This window comes from Heterodontus francisci, chromosome 7 (genome assembly GCF_036365525.1).
Source record: "Heterodontus francisci isolate sHetFra1 chromosome 7, sHetFra1.hap1, whole genome shotgun sequence".
NCBI classification, from domain to species: domain Eukaryota; kingdom Metazoa; phylum Chordata; class Chondrichthyes; order Heterodontiformes; family Heterodontidae; genus Heterodontus; species Heterodontus francisci.
Window position 1 is genome coordinate 11,895,255 of NC_090377.1, and position 26,559 is coordinate 11,921,813.

The following is a 26,559-nucleotide window of genomic DNA, read 5'->3' on the forward strand; positions in this document are numbered from 1 at the left end:
CCAGGTGCATAAATCCCTGAAAGTTGCTACCCAGGTTAATAGGGCTGTTAAGAAGGCATATGGTGTGTTAGCTTTTATTAGTAGGGGGATCGAGTTTCGGAGCCACGAGGTCATGCTGCAGCTGTACAAAACTCTGGTGAGACCGCACCTGGAGTATTGCGTGCAGTTCTGGTCACCGCATTATAGGAAGGATGTGGAAGCTTTGGAAAGGGTGCAGAGGAGATTTACTAGGATGTTGCCTGGTATGGAGGGAAGGTCTTACGAGGAAAGGCTGAGGGACTTGAGGTTGTTTTCGTTGGAGAGAAGGAGGAGGAGAGGTGACTTAATAGAGACATATAAGATAATCAGAGGGTTAGATAGGGTGGATAGTGAGAGTCTTTTTCCTCGGATGGTGATGGCAAACACGAGGGGACATAGCTTTAAGTTGAGGGGTGATAGATATAGGACAGATGTCAGAGGTAGTTTCTTTACTCAGAATAGTAGGGGCGTGGAATGCCCTGCCTGCAGCAGTAGTAGACTCGCCAACTTTAAGGGCATTTAAGTGGTCATTGGATAGACATATGGATGAAAATGTAATAGTGTAGGTCAGATTGTTTCACAGGTTGGCGCAACATCGAGGGCCGAAGGGCCTGTACTGCGCTGTAATATTCTAATTCTAATTCTAATTCTAATTGTTGCTGGAGCGAGGAAATGACTTGTTAAACAGATCAGCTGTGGCTGGAAAAAAACATCTACATACTAAGTGACAGTGCTTGTGGAGACAAAGGACCATTCCCTGACACATTCAACCCACAATGGACTTTGATCACCGGACATTGAAGGTGAGGAAGCTTCACATTCCAGGATGGCTGCTAAGATGGCCAAATCCACAAAGAGGATGTGGTAAAACCAGCTAGTCACGTGACTAACCTGCTGGGCAACCTGAGTTTTTTTGAATTGTACAGACAGTTTGCGAGAGAGACTGTTTGCTCCTGGACTGAAAAGACCTGTCCTGGCTGGCTCGCCACAGCCTCTCCTGTCTGCTCCCATCTCTTTCTCACAGAACTGAATCCACTGAAGACGTGGACCTCAAGAGAGAAAAGTCTCCTACATCGAACAAGGTTTAAGAAGAATACTGGATCGCAATGAAAAGCAAGATCTACTTACAATCAAGGACTCTACAGCGAGCTCAAAGAACAGTAACCAAAACCAACTTCAGATATTGCCTCAATATTTTCCACTTTATTTCTTCTGCTCTTTTCTGTCTCTATCTGCATGTGTGTTTATCAAGTATGCATGCTAGCATAGGCGCGACGCGTATCCATGGGTATGAACCGAATTAGAGTTTAAGTTTAATAATGTTCAACCTTTCTTCTTTAAACCTAAGATAGCCTGTTTGGCTGGTTTCTTTGCCTTATAATTGGAAAGTAGTGAACAAGGATTCACTAAGGGGGAAATAAACGGTGTGTTTAAAATAAACCCTGTTAGGGTAAGACCAGGTGAAGGCTGAGAGGAAACCCTCGACCCTTTTCTCACATGATCGTAACACAGTATTTACATGGGTCACCAGGAGTGTGTCAGTATTTATAGGGGTCCCTGGGAGTGTGTCTGTATTTACAGGGGGTCCCCGGGAGTGTGTCAGTATTTACAGGGCGTTCCCAGGAGTGTGCTAGTATTTACAAGGGGTCCCCGGGAGTGTGTCAATATTTGCAGGGGGTCCCCGCAAGTGTGTCAGTATCTGCAGGGGGTTCCTGGGAGTATGTCAGTATTTACAGGGGGTCCCCGGGAGTGTGTCAGTATTTACAGGGGGTTCCCAGGAGTGTGCTAGTATTTACAAGGGGTCCCCGGGAGTGTGTCAATATTTGCAGGGGGTCCCCGGAAGTGTGTCAGTATCTACAGGGGGTTCCTGGGAGTATGTCAGTATTTAAAGGATGCTCCTGGGAGTGTGCCAGTACTTACAGGGGATCCCCAGGAGTGTGTCAGTATTTATAGGGGTTCCCTTGGGTCAATATTTTTGAGTTCCCAGGGAGTACGTGAATACTTACAGGGCAGTCCCTGGGCTTCTCAATGTCTGGAGGCAGTCCGCACACACAGAAGAATATTTTCACATCAGCCGAGCTTCTGACCAGCACCAAGACCACCACCACAAGCTGCTGCAGCTCTCATCCGTGCCTTTGTGACCCTCTAGACTGGGCTAGTGCAATGCTCTCTTGGTCAACCTCCCATCTTCCACCTTCTATAAACTTCAGCCCATCTAGATCTCTGCTGCCCGTGTGTTAACTTGCACCAAGCCAGGTTCTCCCATGACCCTGTGGTCACTGACCTACCTTGTCTCCCAGTTTGACAATGACTGCTTTACAAATTCTCATCCTCATCTTCAAATCTGTTCATGGCCTCACCCCTCCCTATCTCTATAACCTCCTTCAGCCCTAAAGTCCTCCACGATCTCTGCGCTCCTCTTATTCTGGCCTCTTGAGCAACCCCAATTTTTAATCGCTCCACCATTGGCGGCCGTGCCTTCAGCTGCCTGGGCCCTAAGCTCTGGAATTCCCTCCCTAGACCTCTCCACCTCTCTCTCCTCCTTTAAGAGACTCCTTAAGACCTACTTCTTTGACCAAGGTTTTGGCCACCGTATCCTAATATCTTCTTATGTGGCTCAGTGTCAAATATTTGTTTGATTAACACTCCTGAGAAGCACCTTGGGACATTTTACTATGTTAGAGATACCATAGAAATGCAAGTTGTTGCATCAGGATTAATTGGAGCTCAAATTAAAACTGAAAGAGCCCCTTCCCTTGCTATTCTTCAGTTTGTAGTAGCTCGAACCTTTTAACCTCATGTATATTTTTGGTGTGAGATGATGCCCCAAAGGAGAGGCTCTTACTCATTGCTGGCAAATGTGCCACACTTCAGAACTAGTCTATTCTCCATCTGGTAGACAGGCTGTGTTTTACATTGTGTTGGACCCATTTCCATTCTCCCTTCTTCCATCACACCCTCCGAGTACCCCCACACACCGTTTGGGATCAGTTTTTGAGACTGATACATGTAAGTGATTTAAAAATAGAAAACGCTCGAAATACTCAGCAGATCTGGCAGCTTCTGTGGAGAGAGAAGTAGAATTAAAACATTTCAGCTCGATGACTTTTCATCAGTTTTATCATGAAAGGCCATCCACCTGCAACGTTAACTCTGTTTCTCTCTCCACAGATGCTGCCAGACCTGCTGTGTATTTCCAGCGTTTTCTATTTTCATTTCAGATTTCCAGTATCTGCAGTATTTTAATTCTGTAACTGTAAATGCCTGAATTACTGTGAGCAGGGAGCTGAATAAACACTTGTAGCTTGGGTGTGGTTCAAACGGTGTAGAAAAGTGACTGACAGAGTGTTCATAAACGGGGTGCAGGGCTAACAGAGTGTAACTATTGGGAAGTTGCTGCTGAAAGGTAAGGAGGTACTGCTTTTTGTCTCCAACACTTACAGTGGTTCGAATCACAGGTAAATAGTTAATTTAATTTACCTATAACTTAAACTAAGATAAAGTAATTAGTTAAAAGACTAAAAACTGTGAGATAAGTTGATTAAATACACAGACTAATTAATTAAATAAGTGTAACAGGGTTATATAGGGGTGGCAGGACAGGCTGTGTGTCACAACTGCAACCTGTGGGAGTGGGTGGAGAGTAGTGCAATTCCGGACAACCACATCCGCAGTCGTATCTGCATCTCGAGGAGCTTCAGCTCAGAGTTATAGAGCTGGAGTCCGAGGTTTAGGCATTGTGCGGCATCAGGGAGGGGAAGAGTTACCTGGACACTTTGTCTGCTGGATCAGTCACACCGCTTGGGTTAGGAAGTGGTGCAGGTCTGTTTAGTGGTCAGGGACAGGAGGGTATGACTGACAGTCAGGCAGGTAATGAGGTGCAGTGCTGGAGGAGCCTCTTATCCAACAGGTACGAGGTTCTTGCTGCCTGTGTAGATGAGCAAACTGACCATGGCATCATTGTACAGAGGGTCATTCAAGTGGGGGGGAGTGTAAAGGAATGTGGTAGTGGCAGGGGACAGTATAGTCAGGAAATAGATACTCTTCTTCACAGCCATGACTGGGAGTTCTGAAGGTTGTGTTGCCTGCCTGGTGCCAGGGTTAAAGACATCTCCTTGTGGCTAGAGAAGAACTTGGAGAGAGATGGGGAGGATCCAGCTGTTGCAGTCCACGTAGGAACCAGCATCCCAGGTAGAATGAGAAATGAGGTTCTGCTAAGGGAGTTTGAGGAGCTAGGGTCCGAGTTAGTGAGCAGAACCTCAAAAGTAATAATCTCTGGATTACTACCTGAGCCACCTGCAAATTGGCATGGGGTCAAACAGATCAGAGAGTTGAATGCTTGGCTCTGAGTAGTGTGGGAGACAAGAGTTTCAATTCATGGGGCACTGGCACCAGTACCGGGGAAAGAGGGAGATGTTCTATTGGCACGGACTCCACTTAAACTGGGCTGGTCCTAATGTTATGTTGAATCATATAACTTGGGCAATGGACAGGGCTTTAAACTAAAAAGCAGGGAGAGGGTTCAGGTGAGGGGAAATTTATAGATCTAAAGAGAAAAGTCAAAGACTACAGAGCAGTCTCGTGATTTGGATAAAGGTACTCAGGGTGACAGGAAAGGACAAAATGTTTAACAGTAAAAGTGCATCAATGAATAAGGTCAAATCAGGGGAAAAGGTAAACAATTAAAATTTAAGGCACTTTATCTGAATGCATGAAGCATTCGTAACAAGATAGAAAAAATAATGGCACAAATAGAGATAAATTGGTTTGATTGAATAGCCATTACAAAGATGTTGCATGGTGACCAAGTTTGGAAACTAACTATTCCGGGGTACGTGATATTTCAAAAAGACAAAAAGATGGAAAAGGAAGACAGTAGCCCTCATAATAACCGATGATAGGAGGACCGTGGAGAGGAAGAATCTTGGCTTAGAAAAGCAGGTAGAATCAGTATGGGTGGAGATCAGAAATAGCAAGGGTCAGAGTAGTTTATAGGCCCCCTACCAGTAGTTAGACTGCAAGAAATAAGAGGAGTTTTGTAAGAAAGGCAATGGGCGGCACAGTGGCGCAGTGGTTAGCACCGCAGCCTCACAGCTCTAGCGACCCGGGTTCAATTCTGGGTACTGCCTGTGTGGAGTTTGCAAGTTCTCCCTGTGTCTGTGTGGGTTTTCGCCGGGTTCCCACCACCAAAAGACTTGCAGTTGATAGGTAAATTGACCATTATAAATTGCCCCGAGTATAGGTAGGTGGTAGGGGAATAGAGGGACAGGTGGGGATGTGGTAGGAATATGGGATTAGTATAAATGGGCGATTGATGGTTGGCACAGACACGGTGGGCCAAAGGGCCTGTTTCAGTGCTATATCTCTAAATAAATAAATAATAATGGGTACTTTATCCTTTGTATATACTGGACAAATCAAATCATTAAATGTAGTTTGGAGGACACACTCATGGAATCCACTCGAGACAGCTTCCTATAACAATATGTTGTAGAAACAACCAGGGGAAAGGTTGTTTTTGATTTTGTGTAACGAGATGGGATTAATCAGTAACCTTGTAGTAAGGGATCGTCCGGGAAAAGCTAATCATCATATGATAGAATTTCACATTAAGTTTGAGAATGACATATGTAAGGCCGAAACTAGAAGTTTGAACATAAGTAAAGCCAATTTTACAGGTATGAGGTAGATTGCGAAATTAGATGAAAAGATATGATGATAGATGTGCAATTTGATTTAGATTTAGAGATACAGCACTGAAACAGGCCCTTCGGCCCCCCCACCCCCCCGAGTCTGTGCCGACCATTAACCACCCATTTATACTAATCCTACACTAATCCCATATTCCTACCACATCCTCACCTGTCCCTATATTCCCCTATCACCTACCTATACTAGGGGCAATTTATAATGGCCAATTTACCTATCAAACTGCAAGTCTTTTGGCTGTGAGAGGAAACCGGAGCACCCGGAGGAAACCCACGCAGACACAGGTTCTGATGAAGGAAGTATATACTTGCCTTAGAGGGGTGTGTGACAGGAGAGATTGAATAGAATGGGTTTACACGCCCTAGAGTTTAGAAGAATGAGAGGAGATCTTAATAAAACATATAAGATTCTGAGAGGGCTTGAAGGGTAAATCCTGAGAGGCAGTTTCCCCGGTTGGAGAGTCTAGAACTAGTGGGCAAAGTCTCAAGCTAAAGGGTCGGCAATTTAGGACTGAGATGAGGAGAAATTTCTTCACACAGAGGGTTAGGAATTTTTGGAATTTTCTACCCCAGAGAGTTGCAAATGCTCAGTCATTGAGTACATTCAAGACTTAGATTGATAGATTTTTGGACACTAAGGGAATTGAGAGACAGGGCAGAAAAGTGGAGCTGAGGGTGAGGATCGGCCATGATTTAAAGGAATGGTGGAGTAGGCTTGAAGGGCCAAATGGCCTACTCCTGCTCCTATTTCTTCTGGTCTTTTGTTCTCTTCCAATGAATGGGTGAGTGGCCTTCACTCTCCCAAAGAGCAGATGACCATCACTGAACCTAGAGTGAGTGACCATCACTGTCCCTATGAGGGAGTGACCTGAATGTCCCTATGAGTGAGTGATCATCACTATCCCAATGCAGGAGTGACCATCACTATCCCAATGAGGGAGTGACCTGAATGTCCCTATGAGTGAGTGACCATCACTATCCCAATGGAGGAGTGACAATCATTATCCCAATGAGTGAGTGACCATCACTATCCCAATGAGGGAGTGACCTGACTGTTCCTATGAGTGAGTGACCATCACTATCCCAATGAGGGAGTGACCTGACTGTCCCTTTGAGTGACTGACCATCACTGTCCCAATGGGAGAGTGTCCATCATTCTCCCAATGAGAGAGTGGCCATCACTGTCCCAGTGTGAGTGACTATCACTCTCCCTGATTGAGTGACCTAAACTGTCCCAATGAGAGTGACCATCACTGGTCCCTATGTGAAAGTGAAAATCACTGTCCCAGTGAGTGAGTGACCATCAGTATCCCTATGAGTGACTGACCATCACTGTCCCTATGAGTGAGTGGCCATCACTCTCCCAGTGAGTGAGTGACTATCACTATTCCTATGAGTGAGTGACCATCAATGTCCCAGTGTAAGTGACCATCACTCTTCCAATGAGTGACCATCGCTGTCCCAGTGAGTGAGTGACCATCATTGTCACTATGAGTGAGTGACCAACACAGTTCCAATGCATGAGTGACCATCACTGTCCCAGTGTACATGACCATCACTCTTCCAATGAGAGAGTGACCATCACTGTCCCAGTGCGTGATTGACTATCAGCATCCCTATGAGTGACTGACCATCACTGTCCCTATAAGTGAGTGGCCATCACTCTCCCCATTAGTGAGTGACCTTCACTGCCCCAGTGAGTGAATGCCCATCACTGTCCCAATGAAGGAGTGACCATGACTCTCCTTATGAGCGAGTGATCATCACTGTCCCTATGAGCAAGTGACTGTCACACGATTGAATGACCAACACTGTCCCAATGAGTGAATGACCATCACTCTCCCTATAAGTGACCATCACTATCCCCTTGAGACTGTGTCCATCACTCTTCCAATGAGTAAGTGACCATCACATTCCTTATGAAAGAGTGATCATCACTGGCCCTAAGAGTGAATGACCATCACTGTCGCTTTCAGTGACCATCACTCTCCCAAAAAGAAAGTGACCATCTCTGCTCCGAAGAGCCTATCACTGCGAGTGATTGACAGCCGGGGTGGGCGGGGCTGAGCGGCTGCTGTTCCTCCTCCCGGGCTGCGGGCGGCACTGCGGCAGTGCTGGGGAGCCGGATCCATGCAGGTAGGAGCAGGGGGAGCGGGAGCGGGGGGAGCGGCGGGAGCGGGGGGAGCGGGAGCGGCGGGAGCGGGGGGAGCGGCGGGAGCGGGGGGAGCAGCGGGAGCAGGGGGAAGCGGGAGCGGCGGGAGCGGGGGGAGCGGCGGGAGCGGGGGGAGCAGCGGGAGCGGGGGGAGCAGGAGCAGGGGGAGCGGCGGGAGCAGGGGGAGCGGGAAGTCCAGCCTCAGAGCCGGCACTCCGGTCGATGGATGCGGCCGTCCCTGAGGTATCTCCCTAACTCCGGCCGTGGGCAAACCCGGTTTAAAAAAAAACGGGCCCATAGCCTAATACCCGGGGAGGGGTCACTCCGATACCCGGGGAGCGGTCACTCCGATACCCGGGCAGCGGTCACATCCGATACCCGGGCAGCGGTCACTCCGATACCCGGGCAGCGGTCACATCCGATACCCGGGCAGCGGTCACTCCGATACCCGGGGAGCGGTCACTCCGATACCCGGGCAGCGGTCACTCCGATGCCCGGGCAGCGGTCACTCCGATGCCCGGGGAGCGGTCACTCCGATACCCGGGGAGCGGTCACTCCGATACCCGGGCAGCGGTCACTCCGATACCCGGGCAGCGGTCACTCCGATACCCGAGGAGCGGTCACATCCGATACCCGGGCAGCGGTCACATCCGATACCCGGGCAGCGGTCACATCCGATACCCGGGCAGCGGTCACTCCGATACCCGGGGAGCGGTCACTCCGATACCCGGGCAGCGGTCACTCCGATACCCGGGGAGCGGTCACTCCGATACCCGAGGGTCTGAGCTGAGATCTCCCCGATGTACTGGGCCAATATTTAACCCTCAACTAACATGGCGGAGCAGGCTTGAAGGGACCTGATGGTCTGCTGCTGTTATTTAGTATGCTGACCAAAACGGATTACCTGGTCATTGTCTCATTGATGTTTGTGAGACCGTGCAATTCGTGTTTCCTACATTACGACAGTGAAAACACTTCAACAATAATTCACTGGCTGTAAAGGGCTTTGGGATGTCCTGAATTTTTCTTATTATTCGTTCATGGGATGTGTGCATTGCTGGCTAGGCCAGCATTTGTTGCCCATTCCTAATTTCCCTTGAAAAGGTGGTGGTGAGCTGCCTTCTTGAATCGCTACAGTCCATGTGGTGTAGGTACATCCACAGTGCTGTTAGGAAGGGAGTTCCAGGATTTTAACCCAGTAACAGTGAAGGTGAAAGGTGCTATATAAATGCAAGTTTTTCTTTCCATTCTTAATTGTAATGATGCTCCAATTAAAAACTAAAAGCCTGAAGTGAAACTGAAGCAGTAATACTTAAGGAGTTGGGTGAGGTTGAACAATTTTAACAAAAAATAACACTAGAACTGGTTCTTCAGGTCTTCAAACTATTTAGTGTTTATTTTCATTTCAGGGCTGTGCCAGCATACTGGTCATAAGCAAAGCTCCTGGGTGCAGTCAGGGTGGGTAACCTGTGCTGAGTCTCTCAACTGGGGTAGGAACAAGACAGCTTGACCTTAGAAAGAAAACAAAAGACTTGCATTTATATAGCACCTTTCATAACCACTGGATGCTTCACGACCAGTGAAGTACTTTTGAAGTGTAGTCACTGATGTAATGTAGGTAACACGGCAGCCAATTTGTGCACAGCAGCATCTCACAAACAGCAGTGTGATAATGACCAGATAATCTGTTTTTGTGATGTTGATTGAGGGATAAATATTGGCCGGGACACCAGGGATAACTCCCATGCTGTTCTTCAAAATTTTTTTACGCCTTTTACGGAGTCTTTTACGCCAACCTGAGTGGGTAGATGGAGCCTAGGTTTAACGTTTCATCCATAAGACAGCACCTCTGACAATGCAGTATTCGCTCAGTACTGCACTGGAGTGTCAGTCTTGATCTTTGTGCTCAGATTCTGAAGTGGAACTTGAACTCTGACTTCTGACTCAGAAGCAAAAATGACAACTGAGCCACGACTGACAAAAATATCCTTACTGTGCCCGCACTTGATTGCTTGTAAGTGACTCTTGCTGCTAAAGGACACCTGGGCATAAGGACTGTGTTGAACTGTACTGTGATGTCCAAGTAATTAAGGAGTTCCCTGGATCTCTGTCCCTTCTAACATCTTAGAATCTTAGGATGATTAATGCAGCACGGTTACTGTGCAATAGCTAAATTACTTTATATCAAACTTTGCCATGCCCTTCAATAGGGTAATCAAAATCTTTAGTTCTTCAAAGACAGTTTCTTCACGTCTCTCACAAGACTTAACAAATTATTACCATTTCTTGCCTTTTTGTGGCTCTGTCTTTAGTGCTTCCATGGGCTTCTCAATCTCTACTGACCTCAAATAGAGCTCCCATATTCTCCTTCATTGATGAAGCTGCCTTCTAGCTTCTTTGCATGCCAAACACTTTGTCTCTGCTTAGCAATTCTCAACTCTCCATATAGCCCCAAACTAGAATACTAGTTCTTGACCCCAGGTCAAGAGAAATTTCCATTGTTCCATCGGAAGCCTCACCTGATGTAAGAATATGAGAAATAGAAACAGGAGTCATGATCCCTTGAGCCAGCTCTGCCATTCAATAAGATCATGGCTGATTTACCTCAACTCTACTTTCCTGCCCTATCCCCATATCCCTTGATTCCCTTAGTGTCCAAAAATCTGGCGATCCCAGCCTTGAATATACTCAATGACTGAGTAACGACAGCACTCTGGGGTAGAGAATTCCAAAGAGTCACAATCCTCTGAGTGAAGAAATTTCCCATCATCTCAGTCCTAAATGGCTGACCCCTTATCCCGAGAATGTGACCCCATGTTGTTGTCTCTCCAGCCAGGCGAAACACCCTATTCAAATTCTATATACTAAAGCTGTACAGAATCTGTATAGCATGTGCTGTATAGAATCTTACAGCACAGAAGAAGGCCGTTCAGCCCAGCCCCTCATGCATGTGCTAACTCCTTGAAAGTGTTGTACTTCATCTCGCTTTATGTCACAATTTACATAAGAACTAGGAGCAGGAGTAGGCAATTCAGCCCCTGTTCAGTATGTCTGCCCCAGTTTAAACATGTATCATCCCACACAATCTTTCCTGCAATCTGCATTCTGAGCGGATTGAAGTTAGGACTCATTGTTTAGCATCCAGTTCTGACTCAGTCTTTGCCAGTGTCTCTGTTCAGAAGCCCCTTTCATTCCTCCTACAGTCTGGCTTTTAACACCCTAGTTCCTGTGTTGTCTTGACTTTTCTTTCAGTCCTGTTCATCTTAGTGGTACTTGCACTTTAGCCCTTGACCCCTCACTTTGTTATTTAAAAAGAGTGTTGTCCTTGGGAGGATATTTCCAAGGTCCCAGCACACCTGGGAACCCCCTGTAAATATTGGCACACTCCTGGGGATCCCCCTGCAAATATGGGGACCCCCTGTAAATATTGGCACATTCCTGGGGACCCCATGTAATAGGGTTTTTGAAGTAACATTCGTGCCACTCAAGTGTCAGGCAATGACCATCTCTAACAAGAGAGAATCTAACCATCTCCCCTTGACATTCAATGACATTAACATCGCTGAATCCCCCACTATCAACATCCTGGGGGTTACCATTGACCAGAAACTGAACTGGAGTAGCCATATAAATACCGTTGCAACAAGAGCAGATCAGAGGTTAGGAATCTTGCGGCAAGTGACTCACCAGCTGACTCCCCAAAGCCTGTCCACCATCTACAAGGCACAAGTCAGGAGTGTGATGGAATCCTCTCCACTTGCCTGGATGGGGATACAACTCCAACAACACTCGAGAAGCTCGACACCATCCAGGACAAAGCAGCCCGCTTGATTGGCACCCCATCTACATAGTGGTAGCAGTGTGTACCATCTACAAGATGCACTGCAGCAACGCACCAAGGCTCCTTAGACAGCATCTTCCAAACCCACAACCTCTACCACTTAGAAGGACAACGGCAGCAGATGCAAGGGAACACCACCACCTGCAAGTTCCCCTCCAAGCCACATACCATCCTGACTTGGAAATATATCGCCGTTCCTTCACTGTCGCTGGGTCAAAATCCTGGAACTTGCTTCCTAACAGCACTGTGTACCTACACCCCAAGGACTGCAGCGGTTCAAGAATAGGGGCCACCACATTGTCAAGGGTAATTCGGGATGGGCAATACATGTTGGCCTAGCCACTGATGCCCACATCCCATGAACGAATTAAAAAAAGGGTGATTGATTGGAGTTTTCAGAAGGTGTTTGAGGAGGTGTCTCACTGTCCAATGGAGCTAGACAATGCTGTCAAGTCTCTGGAGGGAGAAAGTCGAAGGAATTTCAGGGCTCATTGCCCCTTTGGATGAAATTCTTTTATCTGCCCAGAAAACGCAAAGCTGTGGAGGTTTAAAAGAAAGATAGAAAGAACTTGCATCTACAGAGCGATTGCTTCGTTGTTTGAAAAATAAAGTTCCTTCCTTTGGAGGATGTTTCCAAGGTTCCAACAGAGCAGGAGCTGGCACACTCAAGTTTCTGGGACCCTCAGAAATGTGATGCCATGGAAGACAGTTGCTCATGGCTTTGGCGGTATAGAAGGTGGGAAATGGTGGGTAGGTGAACAGGGAGATCGACACAGTCTGTACAAGGAGAGAGTTGATGGGTCCAATGGCCTTTTCTTTGTGTTCTTACATTCAATATACACAGAAAAAGGAACTTGCCTTTCTATCGTGCCTTTCGCGCCAATTTGTGCACAATAAGGTCCCGCAAGTGACAATTGTGATAATGACTGGGTCATTTTTTTTTGTGATGTTGTATGATGGATAAATATTGGCCAGGACACTGAGGAGAATTCCCCTACTGTTCAAAATAATGCTCTGAAATCTTTTATCCCCATCTGGAGGGCAGACTGGGCCTTGGTTTACTGTCTCATGCGAAAAACGGCACTTCCGACAGTGCAGCAGTCCCTCGGTACCGCAGTGGGAGTGGCCTGAATAATGGGGTTCAAGTCTCTAGGATGGCAACTAGAACCCATTACTCCTGACTCAGAGGGTGAGCGTGCTACCAAGTGAGCCTTGGCTGACACCACCGATTCAGGAGTAAACTTGGATACAAACGGTGCCTAATTTGTAAATCGATCCGTGCCGAAACATCGTATGGCCGTCGAATGGGGACCAGGATCAACTAGTTCCAGTGCCCAGAGGAAGTAAAGTGCCATGTGGAAGTAAAGTACCATGGAAATAAGGCAGCCTGTAAGCAGCACAAACATGAATGAGAGAAGAACAGAGAGTAAGTGCTAAGGGTCGCTGATCAGACTGGCGAGAGGTGGGAAGCGGTATTCTGCAGGGATTGGTGCTGGGACCACTTCACAATTTACATCAATGATTGGGACTCGGCAATTGGAAGTGCAGTTTCAAAATTGGGAGGTGTAAATTTATACTACGGAAGAATGCTGCAAAATGCACAAAGACATTAATAAACTTAATGTTAGTCAAAGTTATTAAGGAAATGGAGTAAAGGCAGGTATATGGAGCTAGGTTGCAGATCAGCCATGATCTCATTGATTGGTGGAACAGGCTCATACAAACATACTAATTAGGAGCAGGAGTAGGCCACTCGGCCCTTCGAGCCTGCTCCGCCATTCAATAGGTTCATGGCTGAACTGATTACCCCACATTTCCACCTACCCCCGATAACCTTTCACCCCCTTATCAAGAATTTATCTACCTCTGCCTTAAAAATATTCAAAGACTCTGCTTCCCCTGCCTTTTGAGGAAGAGAATTCCAAAGACTCACAATCCCATGAGAGAAAAAATTTCTCCTCATCTCTGTCTTAAATGGGCGACCCCTTATTTTTAAACAATGACCCCCTAGTTCTAGATTCTCCCACAAGAGGAAACATCCTTTCCACATCCACCCTGTTAAGACCCCTCATGATCTTATATGTTTCAATCAAGTCGCCTCTTACTCTTCTAAATTCCAGCGGATACAAGCCTAGCCTGTCCAATCTTTCCTCGTAAGACAGCCCACCTTTTCCAAGTATTAGTCGAGTAAACCTTCTCTGTACAGCCTCCAACGCATTTCCATCCTCACTCGAGGGGCCAAATGGCTGTCCCTGTTCCCATGACCTGGTAGAGGTCCTTAAGGTAATGAAAGCATTTACTAAGGTAGACACAGAGCAAATGTTTTCACTTGTGAGGGAGACGGGAACACTGAAGCAGCTGGGCTCTTTTCCCAAGAAAGGAGCAGACTGAGGAGTGACCTGATAGAGGTCTTTAAAATTATAAAGGGGCTCGATAAAGTAGACGGAAAGAAGATGGCTGATGCCAAAACTAGGGGTCATGTATATAAGATAGTCACGAATAAATCCAATAGGGAATTCAGGAGAAACTTCTTTACCCGGAGAGTGGTGAGAATGTGGAACTCAGGGAGTGGTTGAGGCGAATAGCATAGATACATTCAAAGGGAAGCTTGATAAGCACATATGGGAGAAAAGAATAGAAAGATACATTGATAGGGTGAGATGACGAGGGGTGGGAGGAGGCTTGTGTGGAGCATAAACACCAGAATGGGCCTGTTGGGCTGAATGGCCTGTTTCTGTGCTGTAGACTCTATGTAACTTGGTCCTTGACCCTGACAACCAACAACAAAGCAGGATTTCTGGCCCAGTAACAGCCTTCAATTAACTCAGGCACTATGATGGCATAGTGACATCAGGTCACTCGATCATAGGCCCTGTGTTTTGGACCAGAGTTCAGTCTGCAGACGGGCGTAAAAGGTCGGATTACAAATGTAACAAAGATGGTGGAAGCATTGTCTGAAATGGAAGAAGTGTTTAATGTGTTCTGTCTTCCTGTTGTCGCATGCGTGGAGAACCAGTCGGTAACTTGAATTATAGAATCGTAGAATCTTGCAGCACAAAAGATGGCCATTTAATCCATTCTGCCTGTACCAGGTCTCTGAAAGAGCTACAAATTAGTCCCACTCCCCTGCTCTTTCCTCGCAGCCCTTCAAATGTTTCCTTTTCTAGAATTTTTCCAATTCCCTTTTGAAAGTTACTATTGAATCTGCTTCCACTGCTCTTGTAGGCAGCACATTCCAGATCACAACTCGCTGTGTGTATAAAAAAAAAACCTCTCTCCCCTCTGGTTCTTTTGCCAGTTATCTTAAATCTGTGTCTGCCAGTTATGTTTTTGCTGTGGCTCAGTAGGTAACACTCTCACCCTTGAGTCAGAAGGTTGAGAGTTCAAGTTCCCACCCCAGCACTTGAGCACAAAAATAAAGGCTAACACTAGCAGTGCAGTGCTGAGGGAGTGCTGCGCTGTCAGAGGTACTCTCATTTGGATGAGATGTTAAACTGTCTGCCCTATCAGGTGGATGTAAATGACGCCATGGCCACTATGTCAAAGAAGAGCAGGGGAGTTCTCCCCAGTGTCCTGGCCAATATGTATCCCACCACCAACATCACTAAAACAGATTATCTGGTCATTATCACATTGCTGTTTGTGGGAGCTTGCTGTGCGCAAATTGGCTGCCTCATTTCCTGCATTATAATAGCGATTACACTTCAAAAGTACTTCATTGGCTGTAAAGTGCTTTGGGATGTCCAGTGGTCATGAAAGGTGCTATATAAATCCAGGTGTGTTTTTTACAGACCCTTCTGTCAGTGGAAACAGTTTCTCCCGATCTACGCTACCCAAACCTTTCATGCGTTTGAACACCTCTATTAAATCTCCCCTGGACGTTGTCTGCTCTAAGGAGAACAACGCCTGCTTCTTTAGTTGCTCCACCACCACCACCACCTGCAAGTTCCCTTCCAAGTCACACATCATCCTGACTTGGAATTATATCGCTGTTCCTTCACTGTCGCTGGGTCAAAATCCTGGAACTCCCTTCCGAACAGCACTGTGGGTGTACCTACACCACATGGACTGCAGAGGTTCAAGAAGGCAGCTCACCACCACCTTCTCAAGGGCAATTAGGGATGGGCAATAAATGCTGGCCTGGCCAGTGACGCCCACATCCCCATAAAATGAATTTAAAAAAAACCTGGTACCATTCTGGTAAATCTCTGAAACCTCGCCAAGGCCTTGACATGCTTTCTAAAGTGTGGTGTCTAGAATTGGACACAGTATTCCAGCTGAGGTCTAACCAGTGATGTATAAAGATATATATTAACCTCCTTGCTTTTGTACTCTATGCCCTCTATTTACAAGGCCAAGGATGTTGTGTACTTTTTTAACCACTTGTTTCTAAAATCAATATTGGAATGTTTTGGTGCTTATAGTTTCACCTGGGGTAGATATTAGACTCTTGCCTGTTTTATCATCTCACATTTTTAATTTACTTCTTCACCACTCAGGCTATGACCACGAAAGATTTGAAAGAAGCAGTGCAGAATGCTGCCAAGGAGTTGCTGTCCTTTGTGGATAAGGGGGTGTCCCCGTATCATGGTAAGCTGACCACGTCATTCTTTTGCTTGTAGAATATGGACTAGAAATCCTGAGGGAGATCTGCTTTGCCTGCTTCTAATTTACAGCCACTGGGTTCCAATTTCCATCTCCGAAAACTGCCCAGCAGCAACTCCTGGAAAACACCTATGAGTGGGCAGTGCCTGAAGATAGCCTCGTGCATAATTCTGATGCAGTCTGCAGTTGAACAGACAATGTCCAGGTTCATACAGGATGGCTTTCAAAAGGGAATTGGATAAGCACCAGAAGAGAAAAAATTTGCAGAGCTACAGGGAAAGGGTTGGGGAGTGGGACTAGCTGATTTGCTCTTCCAGAGAGCTGGCACAGACATGACAGGCCAAATGGTCTCCTTCTGTGCTGTAACCATTTTATGAGTCTATGAATGCTGCCTTGTGCTGGTGCAAGTCAATGACTTCAAGGCTGACTGGATAGCAATCGAGACGAACAATCCTGCCCAATACGATTGCAATGACCCATTTCTGAGATCACCCATCTTTATCCTTTTGCATGATATTAAAACTGTAATTGTACGAAAACTTTCGCAAAGTGCTTTCTGCTTACCAATGCAAAAATGACACAGCGGGTAGCACTCCCCACTACTCTGTTAGGAGTAATTTAGGCTGACGCTCAGAGTGTTGCACTGAGTGGGTCTTTTGGATGAGGTGTTAATCCAAAGCCCAATGGATCCCATGGCAGTTGTTGAATACGTGCAGGGCGTTCTGTCTGGGTCCCGGCCAGCATTCCTCCCTCATTTGGTCCCAAAGTTCATTGTGGTGTGAAAGAACTTGTGGAATAAAGCTTTTTCTTTCTCTTTCTGTTTCTGGTGACAGGTTACACCCAAAATATTAATCTTTTTTCTTCCAAATACAATTAACATTCCCGGCACCTGACGTTTCTTTCTTTGCTGTACATCACTTAACCCTTCATTTAGTAAAGTCTCTTTCAAAATCAAGTTTAATCCTGCTGTCCTCACAATGGTGGCACAGGAGCGTCTCCACTGGTGAGACAGTGTAATTACAGGGTGATAAGTTTGACATGAGAATTTGTAATGCATGGGTTGTTTTCTGTTCCCCCATAGAGTTTTGAACTAAACCATTCAGGCCCAGAAGATCCCATGTTAGATTACCAACCCATGTTGAGTTGGCAGATTGTTTCCCCTAGTGGAGAGGTCAATTACACAGGGCACAGATTTAAGGTGATTGGTAGAAAGATTAGAGGGGGCAAGAGGAAAAACTTTTTCATCCAGTGGGTGGTGGGTGTCTGGAATTCACTGCCAGGAACGGTGGTGGAGGCAGAGACCCTCAGTTCTTTTAAAAGGTACCTGGACATGCACCTGAAGTGCTGTAACCGGCAAGGCTGTGGACCAGGTACTGGAAAGTGGGATTAGATTGGGCGGCTAGTTTTTTCGGCCGGCGTGGGCACGACGGGCTGAATGGCCTCCTTCTGTGCTTTTTTCTCTGATTCTATGATTGCAACCAGAGCATAGGGGTCACTTGGTCTCTATGTTCTTCAGGTGGAAGGAATTAAGGCTTACTATTCTAATTGCTGTCCAGTGACCCAGTTGGAAAGTGCAGGCTGAGAACAGTATCTGACTCAGCTATGCTCCCCTGCATATTTGAATAGAAAAGTAGGAACAGGAGGAGGGCATTCAGCCCCTTGAGCCTGTTCTGCCATTCATTTAGATCACGGTTGATCTGCATCTTAACTCCATACGCGCACCTTGTTTCTGTAACCCTTAATACCCTTACTGAACAAAAATCTGTCAATCTCAAAGTTGAAGTTTTCAATTGATCCCCAGCTTCAACGGTTTTTTGGGGGGGAAGACAGCACTGGATTTCCATTGCCCTGGGTGTGAAAAAGTCCTTCCTGACATCACCCCTGAACAGCCTGGCTCTAATTTGAAGGCTATGCCCCCTGATTCTGAGTTCTTTCCTCCCCCCACCCCCCACCAGAGGAAATAGTTTCTCTCTATCTACCCAATCATCTTTAAGGAGTGATCTAGTCAAGGTCTTTGTCTTCCACACTCGAGCGAATACAAACCCAGTCTATGCAACCTGTCCTCATAATATAACTCTTTTAGCCCCAGTAGCATTCACTGAATCTGCGTGGCACCCGTTCAAAGGCCAATATATCCTTCCTGAGGTGCAGTGCCCAGGAGTCGAAATGGGGTCTAACCAAAGCTTTATATAACTGTAACATATCTTGCACCCCTTTGTATTCCACCCACCTTGAGATAAAGGCCAATATTCCATGAGCCTTTATAATTATTTTTTATACCTGTCCACTAGCTTTTAGGCTGTTAGCACTGACTAATCTCACACATGAAGAATTGCCACTTGACTGGAAGAAATGAAGGTGCACAGCACCCATGGGTTCGTACATCCGGCAAGGTGTTAGCACCTTCCAGAGTGAAAGGGAGAAAATTAAGAGTATCAATTTTAGATCTGTAGCAGCATCTTCATGAAATGTGCTCGATTGGTTTTCTTGTTGACGTGCGCTCAACACTCAGATGCAAATCACGCCAATGCACGTAATCGCCCTGCTTGTTCATCGTGTTACGACAGCAGTGACGCATACCTCTTCTCCATCCTTAGTCCAAATTGCAGCCAAACGCTGCTTTTCATGTTGATTGCTCCTTTTAGAAGTCTCTTAAAATTGTATCCAGCTGGTGGGAAATGCTATAAGTGGCGAGTCTGTTCAAAGTACCAGAGATGGCATTTAAGCCAAGAGGTTTCTTCAAAAGCGATTAATTGAGCTCCTTCTATGACCGACTGCTCCCTTAAACCCTGCACCTTTGAAATCACTGATCATTACAGAGTATTTTAAAGCTGTCGTTTGCAGAGGCCAGACTATGCAGTAATCTGTTACAGACCCGATTGCAGTTTCTCAGGACCTTTGTTCCTCTTGCTGAAGCTGATTAAAAGTTGCAAGGCCATTAGCCTGAGTTTATTGGCCTGTTCTGGATTTATTTTTATTTTTAGTCCCTCTTCCAATTTTCACCCCCCTGAAGGTGCTGCCCCCTGTTCTGGTGAAGTTCCAAAGGAATTTGGCACCGTCATCCAAATGTTTACTCTTTGTCTGGGAGGCTGTACAGTGAGTATTAGCAGACTTTTCACCCCTAAAGGGAAGATGCTCGGCTGATTCTATCCTTCGCCAACATCTGCATATGTACATTTTGCATCTCGGACGTGGGAACTAAAGGCCGGCTTGGGTTTGCAAAAGAAACGCAACCCGAGCCCGACAGAACCACATCCGAACTGAGCCCGAGTCCTTTCATTTTTTCCCACGCGCAACCCAACCTGACCATCTGTTAACCTACTTTCCGTTTTTCACTTCGTTGCTTATCTGCACAAGCTTTAAAAAAACCTGTAACTAAACAATCTTTCAAAGTCTAAAAAGTACATTAACATTGGAACCACTTACCAGAGGTGGTGATAGAGTGCGTCTGATCCTGCGCGACCTGACCCGAGCCCAAATGCTTGACCCAGAAGACCCGACTCGACCTGAACCCAACACATGTCATTGGGTCCCATCGGGTTTGAGTCGGGTAGCCATGCTCTAGTGAGAACCCTGGTTGAATTTTTTCTGTTTCTCCACTCTAGCTCAATTGTAACACTGCCAGCTACCTACCTGTCTGAGACCTTCTAACTCTGCAGAGACCAGGCATTGTATAGGAGCTTTGTTTCATTATCTTTATCTAAAATTTAACTTGCATTTATATGGCCCTTTTCATGACCACATGATGTCCGAAAGTGGTTTATACCCAATTAAGTACTTTTGAAGTGAAGTCACTGTTGTAACGCAGGAAATGTGGCAGCCAATTTGTATGCAGAAAGCTCCCACAAACAGCATTGGGATTACGACCAGGTCATCTCTTTTCAGTGATGTTGGTTGAGAGAGAAATATTGCCTGGGTCACCAGGGAGAACTCTATTTTGAATAGTGTGGGATCTTGTAGGTCCACCTGAGAGGGTAAATGGGGCCTCAGTTTAACATTTTATCCGAAGGCACCTCAAACAGTGCAGCGCTCCCTCAGAACTGGCACTGGGAGAGTCAGCCTATACTGAAGGCTGTGGATTGGGGCTAAACCTTCTAACTCAGGTGAGAGTGTTAATAACTGAGCTAAGGCTGACACCTAATTTATGACTATAACCTTAAAATAAGTCTGAAGTACACTTACAAGGCTGCATTCTGTGATAAAAGTTGATTTACACACTGTTCAGCACAAAATTCCGATATGCTGGACTCAGCATCATCATTTCCATGTCATCCTGCAGCTTTTCTAGGATTGGCCACATTTATTCAGCTGGTCACCCGAGTTGCACCCTCCATAAACTTGAGCTCATCCAAAAGGTGATTAACAAAAAAGCCAGAGGCGACATGCACCGAGGGGTTAGGATTTGAAATGTGCTGCCTGATAGGGTGGTGGATACAGATTCAAAAGGGAATTGGATAAATACTTGAAGGGAAAAAACATTCAGGGATTTGGGGAAAGAGTGGGGGAGTGGGACTAACTGGATTGCACTTTGAAAGAGTTGGCATAGATTTGAGGGGCCAAATGGCCTCCTTCTGTGCTATACTATTCTTTGATTCTAACTCTGCTGCCCCCTTCCGAGCTCGCACCAAGTCCCATTCATCCAGCACTGCTGTGCTTGCTGACCTACATTGGCTTTCGGTCTGGTAAGACCTCAGTTTTAAAATTCTCATCCTGTTTTCAGATCCCTCCATGGTCTGGACCCCTCCCTATCTCTGTGACCTCCTCCAGCCCTACAACCATCCGAGATCGCTGCACCTCTCCATTTCAGGCCTCTTGTACAACCCTGATTTGCTTTCCTCCACTATTGGCAGCTGTACTTTAATCTACTAAGGCCATAAGCTCTGTAATTCCCTCCCTAAACCTCACTGTCAGTCTCTCTCTCTCTCTCTTTAAGATGCTCCGTAAAAACTTAGAACTTTGAGCAAACTTTTGGGCGCCTGCTTTATGTGGCTTGGTGTCAGTTTTTGTCTTGTTGAAGTGCCTAAGGATTTTTTGCCACATTAAAGGTGTGATAAAATGCAAGTTGTTGTTGGTGGGGGCAGAGACTGTTGGTCCTTTTTGGATGATTGAGTTAATCTGGGACAAGTGGAGCTGCTCATCCATAACTGTCTGAGGGTCAGCTGTACGTGCAGTGAGTAAACTCCCTGAACTGTTCAGCTCAGTAGCCCTTCTGAACCAGGATCGTTTATATCACCGGCATTCACTGTTGGAATCATACAGCACAGGAAACCATTCAGTCCATCATGCTTTTGTCAGCTGTTCGATAAAGTGAACCAATTAGTCCATCTCCTCGCTGTGCCTACCCCACGCTTTCCCCATAGATCTCCAGATCTTTCCTTTTTAAGTAGAGATCCATTTCCCTTTTGAAGGTTGCTATTGAGTCTGCTTCCAACACACTCTCAGGCAGTGCATGTTAACCTAAAGATTATTGGAAATGGACCCAAACAGAATTCTACTGTAGCGAAGTTCCACTCGGGCTAATGGAGGTGAAGGTTACCCATTCTTCTCAGTGTTTGCTAAGTGGTAGGAAGTTGGGAGTAAGAAGGTAAAGACGACAAAAAATGTTTTACACAGAGGTTGACAGAGCTGTGAGGTAGGTTTCCAAAGAGAGCCACTGAAACATTCAGTATAAATGAGGGCAAGAGACAATTAGATGTGTTTCTAAAAGGAGTTATTTGAAGGATATGGTGAGGGTATGATAGCTAGGTGGTCATGGTACTAAACAACCCAGAGGTTGTGAGTTCAAATCCTAACATGGCAAGTGGTGCATTTGAAATTCCATAAATCTGGTAACGTGTGGGTTGGGACCAGATAAAACTCACCATAGAAACAATATAAACATCGACTCATGTCCTTAAGGTGGGGAGCTGACATCCCCACGTGACTCCAGTGCCCTCAGCTCATGTAGGGATGGGGGAATAAATATTACCTTCCCAATGCTGTCCGCATCTCATGAAAGGGATATGAAGACGTGGATGAGAATTTTAAAATCAAGGCATTGCTGGACCGGGAGTCAATGTTGGTTAGTGAACACGGGAAGTGATGTGTGAATCACAGCAACAGCGTTCCCTCAAACTGAAAAATAAAAAGACAGAGTTACATTTATATAGCATCGTTCACAACCTCGGTATGGCCCAAGGCACTTCACAGCCAATAAAGTACTTTTCTTTGACATGTAGTCGCTGCTGTAGGAAAAGAGGCAGCCAATTTGCACACAGCAAACTCCCACAAACAGCAATGTGATCATGACCAGATAATCTGTGTTTTTTAATAGCCCGATGGACTGAACGGTATTCCTTGCTCTTCATTGAAATAGTGGCCATAGGATCTTTTGCGTCCACCGAAGGGGGCAGATGGGCCTCAGTCTAACGTCTTTTCCCAAAGATGGAACCTCTGACAGTGCAGCACTCCCTCAGTACTGCACTGGGAGTGTCAGCCTAGGTTTTTGTGCTCAAGTCTCGGAAGTGTATTTGGATCAGCAACTTCTGACTCAGGCGAGAGTGCGACCAACTGAGCTATGGCTGACTTTTTTGATCTCCACTCTACCACCCGATTTGTATGAAGAGGAGCTTCCTGATATAAGTCTGAAATTTGCCCATCATCAGTCGTAACCAATCTGTTCTGATGAAAAGTCGCAGACCTGAAACGTTAACTCTGCTTCTCTCCACAGATGCTGCCTGACCTGCTGAGTATTTCCAGCACTTTGTGTTTTTATTTCAGATTTCCAGCATCTGCAGTATTTTGCTTTTATATAAACAAAGAACAGTACAGCACAGGAAAGGCCATTCGGCCTTCCAAGCCTGCGCCGATCTTGATGTCTGTCTAAACTAAAACCTTCTGCACTTCCGGGGATCGTATCCTTCTATTCCCATCCTATTCATGTATTTGTCAAGATGCCTCTTAAACATCGCTATCGTACCTGCTTCCACCATCTCCCCCGGCAGCAAGTTCCAGGCACTCACCACCCTCTGTGTAAAGAACTTGCCTCGCACATCCCCTCTAAACTTTGTCCCTCGCACCTTAAACCTATGTCCCCTAGTAACTGACTCTTCCACCCTGGGAAAAAGCTTCTGACTATCCACTCTGTCCATGCCACTCATAGCTTTGTAAACCTCTATCATGTCGCCCCTCCACCTCCGTCGTTCCAATGAAAACAATCCAAGTTTATCCAACCTCTCCTCATAGCTAATGCCCTCCAGACCAGGCAACATCCTGGTAAATCTCTTCTGTATCCTCTCCAAAGCCTCCACGTCCTTCTGGTAGTGTGGCAACCAAAATTGCACGCAATATTCCAAGTGTGGCCTAACTAAAGTTCTGTACAGCTGCAGCATGACTTGCCAATTTTTATACTCTATGCCCCAACCGATGAAGGCAAGCATGCCGTATGCCTTCTTGACTACCTTATCCACCTGCGTTGCCACTTTCAGTGACCTGTGGACCTGTACGCCCAGATCTCTCTGCCTGTCAATATTCCGAAGGGTTCTGCCATTTACTGTATACTTCCCACCTGCATTAGACCTTCCAAAATGCATTACCTCACATTTGTCCAGATTAAACTCCATCTGCCATTTCTCCATCCAAGTCTCCAACCGATCTATATCCTGGTGTAACCTCTGACAATCCTCATCACTATCCGCAACTCCACCAACCTTTGTGTCGTCTGCAAACTTACTAATCAGACCAGCTACATTTTCCTCCAAATCATTCATATATACTACAAACAGCAAAGGTCCCAGCACTGATCCCTGCGGAACACCACTAGTCACAGCCCTCCATTCAGAAAAGCACCCTTCCACTGCTACCCTCTGTCTTCTATGACCGAGCCAGTTCTGTATCCATCTTGCCAGCTCACCTCTGATCCCGTGTGACTTCACCTTTTGTACCAGTCTGCCATGAGGGACCTTGTCAAAGGCTTTACTGAAGTCCATATCGACAACATCCACTGCCCTTCCTTCATCAGTCATCTTCGTCACTTCCTCAAAAAACTCAATCATGTTAGTGAGACACGACCTCCCCTTCACAAAACCATGCTGCCTCTCGCTAATAAGTTCATTTGTTTCCAAATGGGAGTAAATCCTGTCCCGAAGAATCCTCTCTAATAATTTCCCTACCACTGACGTAAGGCTCACCGGCCTATAATTTCCTGGATTATCCTTGCTACCCTTCTTAAACAAAGGAACAACATTGGCTATTCTCCAGTCCTCTGGGACCTTACCTGTAGCCAATGAGGATGCAAAGATTTCTGTCAAGGCCCCAGAAATTTCTTCCCTTGCCTTCCTTAGTATTCTGGGGTAGATCTCATCAGGCCCTGGGACTTATCTACCTTAATGCTTTGCAAGACGCCCAACACCACCTCCTTTTTGATAACGACATGACCCAGACTATCTACACTCCCTTCCCTGGACTCATCGTCCACCAAGTCCTTCTCTTTGGTGAATACTGATGCAAAGTACTCATTTAGTACCTCCCCCATTTCCTCTAGCTCCACACATAGATTCCTTCCTCTGTCCTTGAGTGGGCCAACCCTTTCCTTGGTTACCCTCTTGCTCTTTATATACGTATAAAAAGCCTTGGGATTCTCCTTAATCCTGTTTGCCAATGACTTTTCATGACCCCTTTTAGCCCTCCTGACTCCTTGCTTAAGTTCCTTCCTACCGTCTTTATATTCCTCAAGGGATTCGTCTGTTCCTAGCCTTCCAGCCCTTACAAATGCTTCCTTTTTCTTTTAGATTAGGCTCACAATATCCCGTGTTATCCAAGGTTCCCGAAACTTGCCAAACTTGTCCTTCTTCCTCACAGGAACATGCTGGTCCTGGATTCTAATCAACTGACATTTGAAAGACTCCCACATGTCAGATGTTGATTTACCCTCAAACAGCCGCCCCCAATCTAAATTCTTCAGTTCCTGCCTAATATTGTTATAATTAGCCTTCCCCCAATTTAGCACCTTCACCCGAGGACTACTCTTATCCTTATCCACAAGTAGCTTAAAACTTACGGAATTATGGTCACTGTTCCCGAAATGTTCCCCGACTGAAACTTCGACCACCTGGCCGGGCTCATTCCCCAATACCAGGTCCAGTACGGCCCCATCTCTAGCTGGATTATCTACATATTGTTTCAAGAAGCGCTCCTGGATGCTCCTTACAAATTCTGCCCCATCGAAGCCCCTAGCACTAAGTGAGTCGGAACCTGTTACAGTATAACTTTTGCCTTGGACTTTCTGATACACTAGGAGGTTTCCCCATCAGTCCCTTCCTTTCAAGGCTGAGGAACTCTACTTTCTTCAGCTTTTCCAAGGAGTCAGCTCAGTTTGGCGAGCAGTGCTCTCGCCTGTGTGCTGGAAAATTGTGGGTTCGAGCCCCGTTCCAGGGCTTGAGCACCCTGAGGGAAAATAGCGCAGACCCCCCTCTGGAGTAACTGCATTCGGTTCGGGGCACCGCACCTCGGGAAGGACATACTGGCCTTGGAGCAGGTGCAGCGCAGATGCAGCAGAATGATACCAGGGTTAAAAGGATTAAATTATGTGTACAGGTTGCATAAACATGTATTTCCTGGAGTATAGGCGATTGAGGAGTCAGCTAATCGAGGTCTTTAAAATGTTGAATGGATTTGATGGGCTAGATACAGAGAAACTGTTTCCTCTAGTTGGGGAATTAAGAACAATGGGCTGTAATCTTAAAATTAGAGCCAGGCTATTCGGTGGTGATGTCAGGAAGCACTTCTTCACACAAAGGGTAGTGGAAATCTGGAAATCTCTCCCCTGAGAAAGCTGTGGATGCTGGGGAATAATTGGAGCTTTAAGGTCTTAAATAAATAGGTTTGTGTTGGGTAAGGGTACTAAGGGATATGGAGCAAAGGTGGAGTCGATGGGGCTGAGGTGCAGATCAGCCATGATCCAAGGGGCTGAATGGCCGCCTCTTGTTTCTGATCCTCTGTTCCCGGACCGGAGTTGTCAGAGGGCTTGCTGGTCTGAATGATCAAGTATGTGTCACATCAGGTAGTGTGCGTTCATCAATTGAGCGACCTGATATGGGTGAGTAACCAGTTCACATCTTTCTTCTTGCAGTTGTTGAAGAGTGTAAGCGACGACTTCGTTCAGCCGGCTTCCAGGAGCTCAAGGAGATCGACCACTGGGAGCTGAAACCTGCAAGCAAGGTGAGGAACAGGGGAGGGAAGTATAGGTTGTGAAGCAT

General features: G+C 46.2%; 1 protein-coding gene across 4 annotated transcripts in view; it reads left to right on the forward strand.

Annotated features, from left to right (window-relative positions):
- Positions 1-7,780: 7,780 nt before the first annotated feature.
- dnpep (aspartyl aminopeptidase) overlaps positions 7,781-26,559 on the forward strand; it is a 57,807-nt gene continuing 39,028 nt past the window's right edge. Inside the window, exons 1-3 of one of the 4 annotated variants that reach the window (XM_068034795.1) lie at positions 7,781-7,862; positions 16,219-16,309; positions 26,433-26,521. In XM_068034795.1, the coding sequence (XP_067890896.1) occupies positions 7,857-7,862; positions 16,219-16,309; positions 26,433-26,521 (186 nt within the window). In that variant the 5' untranslated portion in view covers positions 7,781-7,856. Of the gene's footprint in view, positions 7,863-8,093; positions 9,893-12,072; positions 13,146-16,218; positions 16,310-26,432; positions 26,522-26,559 lie in introns of those variants that run through there. The other 3 variants (XM_068034796.1, XM_068034794.1, XM_068034797.1) reach the window with 3 other exon arrangements.